Here is a 16,159-nt window from a genome sequence, read left to right on the forward strand (position 1 = left end):
GGCCGGGGAGCAGAAGGAGCAATGTGGAGACACCACTCCAGGGAGCAGCACGTGCTTGAGCAGGAGAGCAACAGCAGTGAAAAGGGACGTCACCAAGATCCAGTTCGGTGATTGGAGCGTGGGCAGATACAGCAGGAGCGGCGATGTCTGGGCGAAGGAGTGGCGAGAGATCGTAGAGAGATGTGATCGGGGCCCAGTAGAGGTGTGAGCTCGGGGCCCAGAAGAGGCGAGGGCCCAGGGGCAGCACGGGCCAGCCCACACTGCGATATGTGTGCGCACTAGGTCCGTGCAGCAAAGCTGGCCTCCAGTCGTCTTGGTTAATCCTTGCTACTGGACCAAGACCTAGCTCTGTCAAGCCCGTGTGATGGCTGGGGTGCAACTGCCACCACACGTTAAAAAAATCCACGCACAGGCTCTTCCACCCTTGGAGATTTAGTTCGGACCTGGAATATTAGGTTCTTCATTGAAATGGCTGTGAACTTTTTGATGTGGAAGCAAGTCATTCTCGATTCGAGGGACTGCCTGTGATGATGATAGGGAGTTGTATTGAGAGAGGGGCTGTGAAGGAACGCATGGCTGTCTGAGATCTCCCAAATAGAGTTAAGTCGAAATAAGTTTTCAAGAGACTATAAAATACAGCTAGGACACTGAGGAGAACTCCCTTTGTCTTCTTAGAAATAGGGCCATGGGATATTTTACATCCACCTGAGAGGGCAAACGGCCAAATCATGACATGTTATCTTAAAACAGGAATTTCAAGTAATAAAAGAGAATTTTACTTAAATCAAAGGCACTGCTTCCATGATAGTAAATTACACATTACTCTCCCTGGCCTCGAGAGCAACCGTTGACCTAATTAAAATGGCGGATTGACATGCGCATGCACATCCCCGGCTATCAATTGACCTCATTAAAATGGCGGATTGACATGCGCATGCACATCCCCGGCTATCAATTGACCTCATTAAAATGGCGGATTGACATGCGCACCCACGTCCCCGGCTATCAATTGACCTCAATAAAATTGCGGTCGACGTCACGATTCACGAACGTCACCTTAACCTCACGAAGATAGCAGCTGCGCTCTCTCGATCAGGTTCTGTGTAGTTTGTCGGGAATTAAATGAATATTTATCACTATGGGCAAGAAAAAGAGAATGTTCGACGTGACGGCAGCCTCGGTGAGTCTCCGAGAATGCGGGAAATAGCGGTCTTGGATAGTAAATACTGACAGCGGGCCCCATGTCAGTCCCCGGGCTTTCCTGGCTGCTCCGCCTCGAACCCAGCTCTGAAATTCCCTTTCTCCACCTCGCCATCTCTCTCCTTCTTTAAGTCCCTTCTTAAAACCTACCCCTTTGACCAAACTTTGAGTCACCTGCCCTAATGTTTCCTCCGTTGGCTCAGGATTAAAGATATTCTGATTATGCTTCTGTGAAGCGCCATGGGATGTTTTATTTGCTGTTGAACACCACTGCTTGGTGTAATACTGAGCCGTAGAGATCAGAAAGAGAGAATTTTAATTTTAAAACTTCGAGTCCTGAAACTCTTTTTAGCCAATGAAGTGCTTTTTAAGTGAACTGTAGGGAAACACAATTTCACACACAAAGTCCCACAAACAGCAATGCGATAAATGACTAGATAGTTTTAGTGATGTTGGTGAAATTGAATTAAATCTGATAGTTTGTGAGCTGGCCCAAGAGTAAAGGACCCGAAAAAGAGTAAAGGACCCGAAAGCTGCTGAATGTACTTGTTTGACAGTCTCTCCCTCCACTATGATCTCTGCCACTGAGAAGGACAAGAGCAACAATGTAGTGGGAACGCCATCACCTCCAAGTTACTTCCAAATCACACCCCATCCTGAGTTGGACATACACTGCCAGCTCTTCATTGCAGCAGAGCCTGGTCTCCAATCGTCATGGATCCCCTTGTTATTGGACCAAGACCTTGCTCTGTCAAGCCCGTGTAGTAACTGGTGTGCAACGGCCATCCCATGTTAAAAGAATTCACGCACAGGCATTGATACGTCCTTACTATACAGTATAAATGCACACGAGGCCCATGCTTGAGAGAAGGTCCGTCTGTGACTTGTCCTTTATTCCTCAGCATTTAAGTGTATTCCTCAGCATTTAAGTGATGAAGTTGGGTGGAGCTTCCCCTTTTATACCTGAAGGTCCAGGTTAGGAGTGTCTCCCACCTAGAGGTCATTGTTCTCACAGTGTACAACTTAGGTCAGTTTATACATGGGTTACAATGCTGGTTGAATACATGACATCACCTCCCCCCCCCCCCCCCCCCCCCAAAGTTTTATTGGGATCACAGGTTGAGTCTCTCTGGTGGTTTACGCTCTCTTGTAGAGCGCCTGAGTTGGGGCTCTGGTTGTTGGGCGCTGGCCTAAGTGTCTGCTGTTTGCGGTGCCTCAGGCCTATCTAGACTGCCCACAGTGACTGGGCTCTCCTCCCTTTGGTTCCGTTGTTCGGTCACCTGTGATGGAGTGAACTCTACATCGTGTTCTTCCTCTGCTTCTTCTATGGGGTTGCTGAACCTCCTTTTTGTTTGATCCACGTGTTTGCGGCAGATTTGTCGATTGGTAAGTTTAACTATCAGAATCCTATTTCCCTCTTTGGCAATCACAGTGCCTGTGAGCCATTTGGGCCCTGCAGCGTAGTTGAGGACAAAAACAGGATCATTTACATCAATACATCGCGCTCTCGCATTCCTGTCATGGTAGTCATATTGTGGCTGGTGCCTGCTCTCGACAATTTCTTTCATGGTGGGGTGTATAAGGGATAGCCGGGTTTTGAGAGTCCTTTTCATTAGCAGCTCTGCGGGTGGAACCCCTGTGAGCGAGTGTGGTCGGGATCTATAGGCCAATAGGAGGCGTGATAAGCGGCATTGTAGGGAACCCCCTTGGATTCTGAGCATCCCCTATTTGATTATCTGCACTGCTTGTTCTGCCTGGCCGTTTGAGGTCGGCTTGAACGGTGCCGTTCTGATATGGTTAATTCCATTGCCTGCCATGAAGTCCTGGAATTCAATGCTTGTGAAGTACGGGCCATTGTCGCTGACCAAGTCGTCCGGAAGACCGTGGGTGGCGAACATTGCCCGTAGACTTTCTACCGTGGCAGAGGCTGTGCTTGAATTTAAAATGACACACTCGATCAATTTGGAGTAGGCGTCTACGACAACCAAAATCATTTTTCCCATGAAAGGACCTGCGTAGTCCACATGGATGCGTGACCAAGGCTTGGCGGGCCAGGGGCTAAGGGGGGGGGCTTCCCTGGGCGCATTGCCCAGCTGGGCACACGTGTTGCACCTACGAACACAAAGTTACAGATCTGCGTCTATCCCTGGCCACCAAACGTGTGACCTGGCAATTGCCTTCATCATGACAATGCCCGGGTGCTCATTGTGGAGTTCTCTGATGAACATCTCTCTGCCCATCTGGGGCATGACTACGCTGTTTCCCCACAGTAGGCAATCGGCCTGAATCGAGAGTTCATCCCTGCGCCTGTGAAATGGTTTAAATACCTCATGGCTGCCCAGTCCCCATTCAGGACACATTTCTTGACTAGAGACAATAGCGGGTCTCTATTTGTCCAGACTTTAATCTGATGGGCTGTCACGGGTGAGCCTTCGCTTCCGAAAGCTTCAACAGCCATGACCATCTCAGCAGCATGCTCGGTAGCCCCCTCAGTGGTGGCTAGTGGGAGCCTGCTGAGCGCAGTTTTCGGTGCCCGGTCTGTGCCGAATTGTATAGTCATAGGCGGCTAACGTGAGTGCCCACCTCTGTATGCGGGCCGATGCGTTTGCATTTATGGCCTTGTTGTCGGCCAAAAGGGACGTTGGGGGTTTGTGATCTGTCTCCAGCTCAAATTTCCTGCCAAACAGGTACTGGTGCATTTTCTTTACAGCATATACACATGCGAGCGCCTCCTTTTCTACCATCCCGTAACCCCTTTCTGCCTGGGACAGACTTCTGGAGGCATAAGCTACCGGCTGTAACTGACCCTTGATATTGACATGCTGCAACACACACCCGACACCATAGGACGACGCATCGCACGTTAACACAAGTTTCTTACATGGGTCGTATAGTGTTAACAGAGTGTTGGAACATAACAAATTGCGTGTTCTATTAAAAGCCCTTTCGTGGCTGTCCCCCCAGACCCATTCGCGACCTTTGCATAGGAGCACGTGCAGCGGCTCTAGCAGCGTGCTCAATTTGGGAAGAAAGTTACCAAAATAGTTCAGGAGCCCCAGGAACGAACGCAGCTCCGTCGTGTTGTGGGGTCTGGGTGCTCTCTGGATCGCTTCTGTCTTGGACGCAGTAGGACTGATCCCGTCTACTGCTACCCTCATCCCCAGGAATTCTACCTCTGGAGCTAGGAAGACGCACTTCGCCTTTTTCAGTCGCAGCCCTACCCGGTCCAGTCTGCGTAGCACCTCCTCCAGGTTGTGGAGGTGTTCTTCAGTATCGTAACCCGTGATGAGGATGTCGTCCTGAAAATCCACCATCGCTGGTATCGACTTGAGGAGGCTTTCCATATTTCGTTGGAAGATCGCGGCGGCCGAGCGTGTCCCGAACAGACATCTGTTGTACTGAAACAACCCCTTGTGTATTGTGATGGTGGTCAGCTTCTTCGACTCATCCACCAGCTCCTGGGTCATGTAAGCTGAGGTCAGGTACAATTTTTTTAAAAGTTTGCCACCGGATAATGTCGCAAAGAGGTCCTCCGCTCTCTGTAGCGGGTACTGGTCTTGGAGTGACACCCGATTGATGGTGGCCTTGTAATCACCACATATCCTGACCGACCCATCCGCCTTGAGCACCAGCACAATCGGGCTCGCCCAGTCACTGAATTCGACTGGCGAGATGATGCCTTCCCTCAGCAGGCGGTCCAATTCACCTTCTATCTTTTCCCGCATCACGTACGGCACCGCTCTAGCCTTGTGGTACGACACCGCTCCTGTCAGAGTTGCCTCCCTTTTGTGGGCCAATTTCTTCTGCAAAGAGTAAAATATAACTTTTTACAGAGTGTGTCAGTCTGCAAGGTGGGACATACAGATAGCCAGGTTACAATTACGATGCACCACTGCGCAGTAATCTTCTGCAACTTGGTTCCAGCGTTTCTTCTTTTCTTTTGGTGCACTTTTATGCGACCTCTGTTGCTGGTATCTAGCTCCTGCCATCTCTGCTCAATTACGTTGACTAATATCTCCACTTCCTCATGCAAGAAATTCTTTGTTCTTGGTGGACGTTGATCCATTGCAAAGTTGAATTGGCACTCTTATTTCTCAAAACACACAGTCCTTAATTTGCTTGCACCAATGCAGCACCGGTTCTGCAAGTTTATCAGTGAAAAGCTGAACTCACTGATTTCAGCAGGTGATTTATTCAACAGTGCTGCTAAAAGCACAAAAATATATCAAAAATTAAATCACAAGCCTTTCCAGGGGTCCAAGAGACAAATCTTCACTTTTCCTCCAGTCCCTTTAAAAATGGCCGAGTGCCAATGTTTGTTCACACTGCGTGTGCGCGTATGCTCCAACACGCACACGCAGGGTTGCCGGCACAACGTTGCCTCATTTGAATTAGACCCGCCCCCCCCCCCCCCCACTGCTTACAGAATTGGCATGAGTGTCTGGCTCCGCCCCCCCGCGGTGATCTCTGCACCGCGCCAAGCTGACTTAGAGCTCGAGGAGCCGGAGAATCTCGCAGTTTTTTTCCTGCGCACTTTTGGGCGCGAAGAACAGCGTGGCCCGAAACTTCGGCCCCTAGAGTGGGGCTTGAACTCCGAGCCTTCTAACTCATGGAAAAGAGTGCTACAACTGAGCCAGGGCTGACACGAAGTCAGTGTAACTTTTTCTTGATTGTTATCCAGTAAACTCTGCTGGAAAGTGCATGCGTGTGGTTGTGAGAGTACAAGTTTAGGCTTGGCTGTGACGCCTCTCTCGGTTGAATAGATTACAGTTGGTCATTGTTTGGACTTGCATGCAAAGAATAGCATGGTAACGCCCAGCATCGATCAGCATTTTTGTGAAGGGAAAAATGAAAGTGGCCGGGGGGGCGGGAGAAAATGTGGACACTTTTTATGAAGAGAATAACTTTTCCTATTTGCATTCCTTTCATCAGTCAATTTAATAGCAATTGGCATGAAGGATTTCAACCCTCCTCAGCTACTGACAGTTACTCAAACCAGACAGCTATGGAAGCTATTTTTCTGTGATTTAAAAATTACAATAGCAATTTGATTTTTAAATAATTTCCATGATGGATGAATAAAAAATAAATGTCATGAAATGTCTTCCACTGGTGGGCAGCAGTCACACTTGCAAAGTGTCCATCACACACACTAATGAATATCCCTGATTATAATTGCTGAACCATTGGTGACCGTGCCTTCAGCTGCCTGGGCCCTAAGCTCTGGAACTCCCTCCCTAAACCTCTCCGCCTCGCTACCTCTCTTTCCTCCTTTAAGACGCTCGTTAAAACCTACCTCTTTAAACAAGCTTTTGATCATCTGCCTTAATTTCACAGTGTCAATGGCAAATTTATCTCTTTGTCTGTAACACTGTTGTGAAGCACTTTGGGACGTTTTACTATGTTAAAGGCACTATATAAATAAAAGTAATGATTATTATTAATAATTCACACTTGGAAAGTGGCGCACTTGTCAATGTGACCAAAATTATGATTGGCTGAAATAAATAAAGCAGGAACCCAGAACAGATGAGCGTTAACTGGCCAACAACTAATTGGTTTGCGTTTCAGTACAGGTCGCAGGTCGCAAGGGTACCAGTGAACAACAACTAAACAGCGAAGAAAAACAATGAACAATAGGGAGTAGGAAAACCTGGGAGTAATAGAACAGTCAGCTTAACATCAGTGATGGGAAAGATACTGGAATCTGTACTAAAGGAAGTGATGGAGGAGCACCTAGAGACAGAAAATGTAAAAAATAGTCAGCATGGACTCCGAAAGGCTTCGTCATGCCTGTATCATAACCTGATAGAATTCTTTGAAGAGGTAACGGAAAGAGTAGACAGGGGTAATGCAGTAGATGTCACATACTTGGATTTTCAAAGGCCTTTAATAAAGTACCTCAGGATAGGCCCATAACAAAGGTTAGGGCGTGTGGAGTCAGGAGACAAATAGCTGAATGCATAGCAAATCAGATTTTAAAAAAAAAGAAAGCAGAGAGTAGGGGTAAAGAGTAGTTATTCAGATGGGAGGAAGGTAGAAAGTGATGTTCCACAAGGATCAATGCTGGGACCACTGTTATTCATAATTTACATTAATGATTTGGATTTAGGAATAAGTAACTTAATATTAAAATTTGCAGATGATACCAAATTGTTGTGGGGGTAGACATATCACTAACACTGTGGATGAATGCAACATAATACAAGAAAATATTAGAAAACATGTAGACTAGGCAGTTAAGTGTCAAATGAACTTTAACATAGATAAGGTTGAGGTGATGTGCTTTGATAGGAAAAAGAGAAACATCACCTACCAAATAAACTAAATGGAGTAGAAGAGCAAAAGGATCTAGGGATGCAGGTGAAGAAATCATTAAAAGCAGCATCACTAGTCAGCAAAGCATTGTTTATAGAGGTATAGAATTCAAAAGTAATGAAGTTATGTTAAACTTGTATAGGACCTGATCAGGCTGCACTTGAAGTACTGTGCACAGTTCTGGTCTCCATACTATAAAAAGGACATAGAAGCATTGGAGAAAGTGCAAAAAAGATTTACAAGGATGGTATCAGAACCGAAAGATTACAGCTATCGAGAAAGATTGAACACGTAGGGGCTTTTTTGCTTTTATAATGTAGGAAATGCGGCAGCCAATTTACACACAGCAAGGTGCCACAAACAGCAATGACATCCGATAATCTGTGTTTTTTTTTAGTGATGTTAGAAGGTAGTCAAGATAGTCACATAGCAGCTCCACAAGATTTGCAGGGTAGCAGTGGTGGGCAGCTAAAGGTATATGAGTAACAACCCCACTAATACAGGAGCAATGTGAGGGCCATGGGGTTTCAATACAGACTGGTTATAGAGCAGCTCCCAGGGGCAGATCACCAGTCACCTCCTTGAGGTTTCATTCGGAGCGGGGAGCCTATTGTCCTAGTGACTTGAATCTTCTGCTGACAAGTGCAAGAGAACAATAAGGTGAAAACAAATAAAATAATTTGTATTTAGTGCAGTATTGATTCCAGTGGTAATTTAGTCTTGAGCAAAACCTCGTTAATCCAAGCAAAGTAAGGAAAATACTCATTTGTGTTAGCACCTTTTATGTCCTTGGCCAGTGAATTGCTTTTGAAGTGTAGTCACTTGTTATAATAGGCAAACTCATGGCCAATTTGTACACAGCAAGGAGATAAATGGTTGAGGGAGAAATGTTAGCAAAGACATCAGTCGAACCCCCTGTCCTTTGAATAGTACGAGTGGATCTTTTGTATCTAGGCCTCAGTTTCACGTGTTATCCAAAATACGGTACCTCGGACAGTGCAGCTCTCCCTCGGTATTGCACTGATGCTAGCCTGGATTATGTACTTCAGCCTTGGAGTGCGGCTTAAACCCACAACCTTCTGACTCCGAGACAAGAGTGCTCCCACTTAGCAAATGGAACAGGAGTAGGCCATTCACCCCGTAGAGCCTGTTCTGCCATTCAGTTAGATCATGGCTGATCCATATGTCAACTTCTTGATATTTCATTCAGAGCACCAGGTGGCACTCCAGCCTAACATATAGTATGCCTCCTTGAACACTTACTTTGGGTAAGTTTTTCTTTTTAACCTAACAATGCTTTGCAACTCACTTAACACTAAAGAAAAAGTTAGTGTATTTATTTATTATTACTAATATGTACAGTTCTGGGGAGAAAACAAATTGTTTCCTCAGAACAAACAATCTGTAATGTTTGCTTTTAATATCTCATTACATTTGTCGCTCCAAAAATAATAATACATTGCCCATTCCATCATATATGCTGTACCATCAAAATAGGAGGTCCACTGTTGTTGTTAAAACATTGTCTGAAGCTACTTGTATTCTGGACTGAGGAGAAATTGTTGGGTTTTTAATTTTCAAAATGTTCTAACAATCCATCTTGTAAAAAAAGTAATAATTCTGTGTTGTAGTTGGTCGATCTGAAGGCAGAACTTTATCGGAAACAAGAGGAGTTCAAGCAGGATAAACTTCTGAAAGAAGCAGGGGCTCCATTTAAAGCCAAGCCAGCCAACAAGGTATGAGAGCACGAATACAAAAGCAAAATGCTGCGGATGCTGGAATCTGAAATAAAAACAGAAAATGCTGGAAATCTCAGCGGGTCAGGCAGCATCTGTGGAGAGAAAGCAGAGTTAAGGTTTCAGTTATGAGAGCTGTGACCATCGCTACTGCTGTTCCTCAGCAGGATCATTGAGGTCTTATTATTAACGATAATGAACCTGAATCTTCTGTCACTTGGCAGCAATGTATTAATGGTGGATGTGTGAATTTTTCATGCTTATGTTCAGCTAAACACTCAACAGCACAATCATAGATTTTCTCCTTTCAGTTGTATTTGGAGAGGACACAGTAGATGAATTGAAAGTATCACACATGAGGCATATTGGCACATTGAGGTGTATTGGCTTAAGTGTGAGAGTGATTACACTGCAAAATATAGTTCTTGCAGGGTTGATGTGCTTCACGATGGCCTTAAATTCTTCTGTAAAAATGACACATTAGGGTTCTCAATCGGTGAGATTTATTTAAATTTTATCTATTGCCATTCACTTACTGTGCAGCAAGCACCTTCCCTCTCACCAAGAGGACCAGGCAAGGGACTTGCTCCCAGGTTTGTGTCCGTGTCACTCTATAGCTGTAGTATGGAGGATTCTTGCTTCGATTTCAGCTAGTAACTCACTCCTGGATAGCCATCGTTCCACACCTAAACCATTTGAGGTTGGGGCTGAGGCACAGTGTTGGTGCAGACTAGGGGATCTTTATTCTGCATCTAAGCCATGCTGTACCTGACCCAGGAATGTTTGATCGTGGCAAACTGCGATGGCAATGGAAAACATTCTATTCTCCCGCAATAACACCCCTCACCTTGATGAGCAAAAATAAACTTCTAAAATGTAAGTAATCAGCACTGTCTGTACTTTCTCTGACATTAAAGTTCCCTTTTGATCCTGTCCATAATTTAAAAGTCATTACCTTGCAATGTATTCTAGATTTTCGAGATGCAGAGAAATATTAAACTGATTATATATAAATTTAACAGAAGCCAAATATCTGGATCAAGCAAAATTCAGGTGTTTCTGATCGGGTTGCGAAGGATGTAGAAGAAAGCATTGAGGAACAGCAGACTCTCGATAAATCAAAGTAAGAGTTTTAACTGGAATTTATTTTCACTGTGAGTCAAAGTCTCGGGAAGGCGTACTGTCATCTAACGGATCAGTGACACTGTAATTGAAATGTTGCATCCCATTCTAGTCACCTACTAAAATACATGGGTATTGAAAGTGGAGGACTTTCAATGGTTTCTGACTGAAGCAGAGAACACATGCTGGGCTTCCTGAAATTTACCAGGAAATGGTCGGGCACATGTTCATCCTTGTGATTTTCCCTCCTTTCAGGTGAGGTGCCAAGAGGCAGAGCAATGGGAGGGTGGATCTAGCAGCAGAAAAGAATATAGTAAAATAATATGGATGAAACTAGATAATGGTAAAGACACAAAATTATCAATTGATATCGTTATAGACCCCCTCTACAAGGCAACGGTGTGATGTTTGAACAGATGAGGAACATTATTACCAGCTACTCGTGGGGGATTTCAACATTCGGACAACGAATGGACAAATATATTCAAACCCGGCTTCTGCGTCCCTCAGCAACTTAATGGAGTTGGGATTAAATCTGTCCTCTCTTTCAGTGACCTTGGGCTGTGGCACTCTATACCTCTTAGCATCTATAAAGTCCAATGTTTGAACACTGTTCAAATGCTTCCTACATTACAACAGTGACTACACTCCAAAAGTACTTAATTAGCTGTAAAGCACTTTGAGACATCTGGTGGTCGTGAAAGGCGCTATATAAATGCAAGTCTTTCTTTAGCTTAATGTGCATTAACGCAAGATGACTTTGATTATGTCTATTAAGTGCTCATATGCCCAATGTTTAACTTTAAGTTGTGATTTTTTAACTAATAAACTGGTTGTTAGTGTATGACTTACTGTAGAACTTCTGGATGGCTTGGCTGAAGTGCCTTGCTCCCGGGCCTCTGCTGCTAACTGCTGTGACCAGGCACACGGAGCTTTGTAACCCTGTGCCGAGGCTATATAAATCCAAGTCTTTCTTTTCACTGCTCCCTTATCTGGGGGTGCTTCCTGCACTGTTGGACTGGTGCAAGAAAAAGTTTAATAACTGATAACCAATCCCTCATATCTTTAGTTTCTAGCTTTTATCTCTCTTTGACACAACCTTTCTTTTCCTCCTTATTATAAAGTACTCCTGAATGTCTTCCTGCATATGAAGGGTGCTTTTTAAATGTAAATTGTTAACTCTGTTTTGTTGATACTATTTTCTGTGCTCCTCTGACCATTCTTCTGGTTCTTTCTAAATACTCTTCCTCTTTAAACTATCCCCATCTTTTAACACCTTTTCCAAACCCTTAAAACTGAATGTCCTTGCCTTCCTTATTCCTTTCTTTTCAAGCTTTTAAAAATTGAACTTAGTGTCATCTATTTCCTATTGCCAAGTGTACCTTGTTTTCTCTCTCACTCTTTTTTAACCTCGATGGTTCTCCACTAGTCACTGTCTGCCATTCTGAAAAGGACCCGTTTATCCCGACTCTCTGCTTCCTGTCTGCCAACCAGTTCTCTATCCACATCAGTATATTACCCCCAATACCATGTAGTTTGATTTTGCACACCAATCACTTGTGTGGGACTTTGTCAAAAGCCTTTTGAAAGTCCAAATACACCACATCCACTGGTTCTCCCTTGTCTACTCTTCTAGTTACATCCTCAAAAAATTCCAGAAGATTCGTCAAGCATGATTTCCCTTTCATAAATCCATGCTGACTCGGTCCGATCCTGTCACTGCTTTCCAAATGGGCTGCTATTTCATCCTTAATGATTGATTCCAACATTTTCCACACTACTGATGCCAGGCTAACCAGTCTATAATTACCCGCTTTCTCTCTCCCTCCTTTTTTAAAAAAAAGTGGCGCTACATTAGCTACTCTCCAGTCCATAGGAACTGATCCAGAGTCAATAGATTGTTGGAAAATGATCACCAATGCATCCACTATTTCTAGGGCCACTTCCTTAAGTACTCTGGGATGCAGACTATCAGGACCCGGGGATTTATCGGCCTTTAATCCCATCAATTTCCCTAACACAATTTCCCACCTAATAAGGATATCTTTCAATTCCTCATTCTCACTAGACTCTTGGTCCCCTAGTACATTCGGAAGGTTACTTGTATCTTCCTTTGTGAAGACAGAACCAAAGTATTGGTTCAATTGGTTTGCCATTTCTTTGTTCCCCATTATAAATTCACCTGAATCCGACTGCAAGGGACCTACGTTTGTCTTTACTAATCTTTTTCTCTTCACATATTTATAGAAGCTTTTGCAGTCAGTTTTTATGTTCCCTGCAAGCTTCCTCTCGTACTCTATTTTCCCCTTCTTAATTAAACTCTTAGTCCTCCTCTGTTGAATTCTAAATTTCTCCCAGTCCTCAGGTTTGTTACTTTTTCTAGCCAATTTATATGCCTCTTCCTTGGTTTTAACACTATCCTTAATTTCCCTTGTTAGCCATGGTTGAGCCACCTTCCCAGTTTTATTTTTACTCCAGACAGGGATGTACAATTGCTGAAGTTCATCCATGTGATCTTTAAATGTTTGCCATTGCTTACCCTTTAAGTATCCTCTGCCAGTCTATTCAAGTCAATTCACACCTCATACAGTCGAAGTTACCTTTCCTTAAGTTCAGGACCCTAGTTTCCGAATTAACTTTGTCACTCTCCATCTTAATAAGGAATTCTACCATATTATGGTCACTTTTCCCCAAAGGGCCTCGCATAACAAGATTGCTAATTAGTCCCTTATTACACATCACCCAGTCTAGGATGGCCAGCTCCCTGGTTGGTTCCTCGACATATTGGTCTCGAAAATCATCCTAATACACTCCAGGAAGTCCTCCTCCACTGCATTGCTACCAATGGCTCTTCACTTTGGTTCCTCAATTAAAAAGAACCAATAAAAAGAAAGAATTGCATTTATATCGTGCCTTTCATGACCTAATCGTGTTCCAAAGCGCTTTACAGCCAATGAAGTGCTTTTTTAAGTGTAGTCACTGTTGTAATGTAGGAAAAGCAGCAAGCTAATTTATGCACAGCAAGCTCCCACAGTCAGCAATGTGATAATGATCAGATACTCTGTGTTGTTAATAATGTTGGTTGTGGGATAAATATTAGCCAGATACCGGGGAGAACTCCCCATCTCTTCAAACTCGTGCCATGGGATCTTTTACGTCCACCTGAGAGGGCAGAGGAAAGGCCTCCGTTTAATGTCGTATCCGAAAGACTGGCACCTTCAGTGCTGCGCTCCCTCAGTACCACACTGGGAGTGTCAGCCTAGATTTTGTGCTCTAGTTTCTGGAATGGGGCTCTTTAAACAAGGAATTTCAGTTTAAAAGAACTGTCTGTGATCGAATGTTTGTGTTGTAAAAGACTATCTCATGCCTTGTGTTAACTGTTGCCCATTAAATTAATGTGTTTTCTTTAGGCAGAGGCTGGAGGAAAAAGCAAAACTTTATGAGCAGATGACAAAAGGAGACTTTCCAGGTAATTTGGATTGTGGTTTATAAGTTTTGTTCAAATACTTTAATTTAACTCTAGGGAAAACACAAAGGCTGTGATAGTTGTGGGATTTATGTGAAATGAGTTTGGGAGGCCTCAATCTAAGGTTCAAACCTCATCTGGGACATCTTGCTGTTGATACTGGGAGCCTGTAACTGAAATTGCCCTGAAATTGCTCAGTACAATCACTCATTTCGATGAGTGCAAAGTCACAAAAATTCATGAAAAAATAGTATCCTTCCTGCTTTACAGTATGGGGCAGGATGGCTTTTGATGTCAGTCAGACTATTGATAATTCTGGTTGTCTGCCTCTATTGACTGAGTTCCGGCTGTACTGGTCTTATCAAATGGAGCTGTTTAAAGCACTGCTTCCTGTGTTGTGTATCTGAGCTGGGCAAGTACTTTTTCTTCCCCCATTTTCCTTGTGTTCACGTTCTCCTTCCGCCAGCCCACCATGCTGCATTGCCAGCCCAAGTTCCATAGGCTGATTTGTTCCTTGTGTCTCTCAGTGGCATTCTGGACTATCCTGCACTCGCAGATGAACAAGAGTGGCCAAGCTGCCTTGTCCTGCCTTCCTTGTTCCAATGAAGCCTTGCCCAAGCTGGCTGTAATTAACAACTTGCATTTATATAGCGTCTTTAATGTAGTAAATCACCCCAAACGCTTCACAGGAGCGTAATCAAACAAATAATGAGCCACAAAGGAGATATTCGGAAAAGGGAACTTTTGAGGAGCGTCTTACAGGAGGAGAAGTTTAGGGAAGGAATTTCAGAGCTTGGGGCCTAGCCAGCTGAAGGCACAACCCACAAATGGTGGAGCACTGAAAATCTGAGATGCGCAAGAGGACATGAAATGTTCAGTATTTTAATTTGCAAATAATCTGCTCTTAATGGAGTTGGTAGGGTAGATGGAGATAAACTATTTCTTCTGGTGGGGTGTCTTCTGAGTGGAAATATAAAACTTCCCCCCACCCCTGTTGAGGCCGTGGGGCAATTGGAAATTTCAAAACTGAGATTGATAGGTTTTGTTAGGCAAGGGTAATAAGGGTAACAGAACCAAGACTGGTAACTGGAGTTATGGTACAGATCAGCTATGCTCTAACTGAATGGTGGAGCAGGCTCGAGGGACTGAATGGCTTACTTGTGTTTGTAGAAACTCATTACAGTGTTGCAGGTCAGTGCCATTAGTGCATCTGAGACCAGCACTCTGGGTAGAATTTAAATAAAGAGGGAACCCACTCTGAATTGGGATTTTTTTTTAAACTGCTATTTAAAAAGAAAATGTTTAAGCAAGCAGAGCTGGCATTATTTTGGCTCGAGCAGATTTTCATCTGTAGCTGGAGCTGTTTTGCATTTGCTATGTTTTTGGTTTTTATTGCAAGTTACCAATAAATGCAGTTTTTTATTTCTCTCCTCTTGCATCTTGTCTTCCTTCAATACAAAATGGCCACTCCGCGATCCTGTGCCAGATGAAGAGACGGAAAGCATGTACTTGGTAGATTTCACACAGAAGATTTTTGACAAGCAGAAGGAGTTGCAGGTTCTCCGTGAGAGCGAAGCAGCAAAGAAGACAGCAGAGAGTGCAAACAATGAGGAGCCAGTACCTGAGACTGAAATTGCACCACCTCTGAACCCTGATGAAGAATGGTGAGAATTTAGAAATGTACATGGGAGATAACTCGATAGTGTTGTCAAATTTTAATTTGCAAATAGTTATGCTTTAGACTGCAAAAGAGTCTTGTACCATCTGAATCACTGGCACTGTTAATTTTGTAGTAATGCAACAATAATCTTCATTCAGCCACATTTAATGGTTGTTTCTGTTGTTTTCATTTTGTTGGGTTTACAATGTTCCAAGTAAAATCTACTAGAAGTGTATATGCGCGGAGATCTCGTTGGGATAAGACTGGCCCAGCTGTGATTTCCCCCACAGTCGAAATAGCCTGACATGCACTGTTTAGGTTCACAAATTAACAATAGGCACTCTGGTGAGATTCTGGAATGCTAACAGTATCTGCGGTAATGTACTTCTGCGTGAGTAGCCACCTTCAGAAGAGGACTTAAAGGTTTTCTTCTGACGAAAGGTCATTGACCTGAAATGTTAACTCTGTTTCTCTCGACCTGCTGAGTGTTTCCAGCATTTTCTGTTTTCATTTTAAATCTTGCAGTTCAGATAGCGCACATGTAAAAACTTTTCTTGTGCTTTATCATTTGAAGGCCTTGCTTAAATTATATTCTTGCTTCCCCCTGCCAGACATCATATTATTAATTAGATGATATATTTTTCAATTTAGTGTTTA

The 16,159-nt window shown here is 43.8% G+C and overlaps 1 protein-coding gene across 1 annotated transcript in view; it reads left to right on the forward strand.

The window, feature by feature from the left end:
* The first annotated feature begins 989 nt into the window (after positions 1 to 989).
* ccdc174 (coiled-coil domain containing 174) overlaps positions 990 to 16,159 on the forward strand; it is a 29,265-nt gene continuing 14,095 nt past the window's right edge. The window contains exons 1-5 of the mRNA XM_070895760.1: positions 990 to 1,180; positions 9,150 to 9,254; positions 10,277 to 10,377; positions 13,787 to 13,845; positions 15,329 to 15,506. Coding sequence (XP_070751861.1) covers positions 1,139 to 1,180; positions 9,150 to 9,254; positions 10,277 to 10,377; positions 13,787 to 13,845; positions 15,329 to 15,506 — 485 coding nt within the window. The 5' untranslated portion in view covers positions 990 to 1,138. The remainder of the gene's footprint in view (positions 1,181 to 9,149; positions 9,255 to 10,276; positions 10,378 to 13,786; positions 13,846 to 15,328; positions 15,507 to 16,159) is intronic.

Source organism: Pristiophorus japonicus, chromosome 12, assembly GCF_044704955.1.
Source record: "Pristiophorus japonicus isolate sPriJap1 chromosome 12, sPriJap1.hap1, whole genome shotgun sequence".
In the NCBI taxonomy this organism is placed as follows: Eukaryota; Metazoa; Chordata; class Chondrichthyes; family Pristiophoridae; genus Pristiophorus; species Pristiophorus japonicus.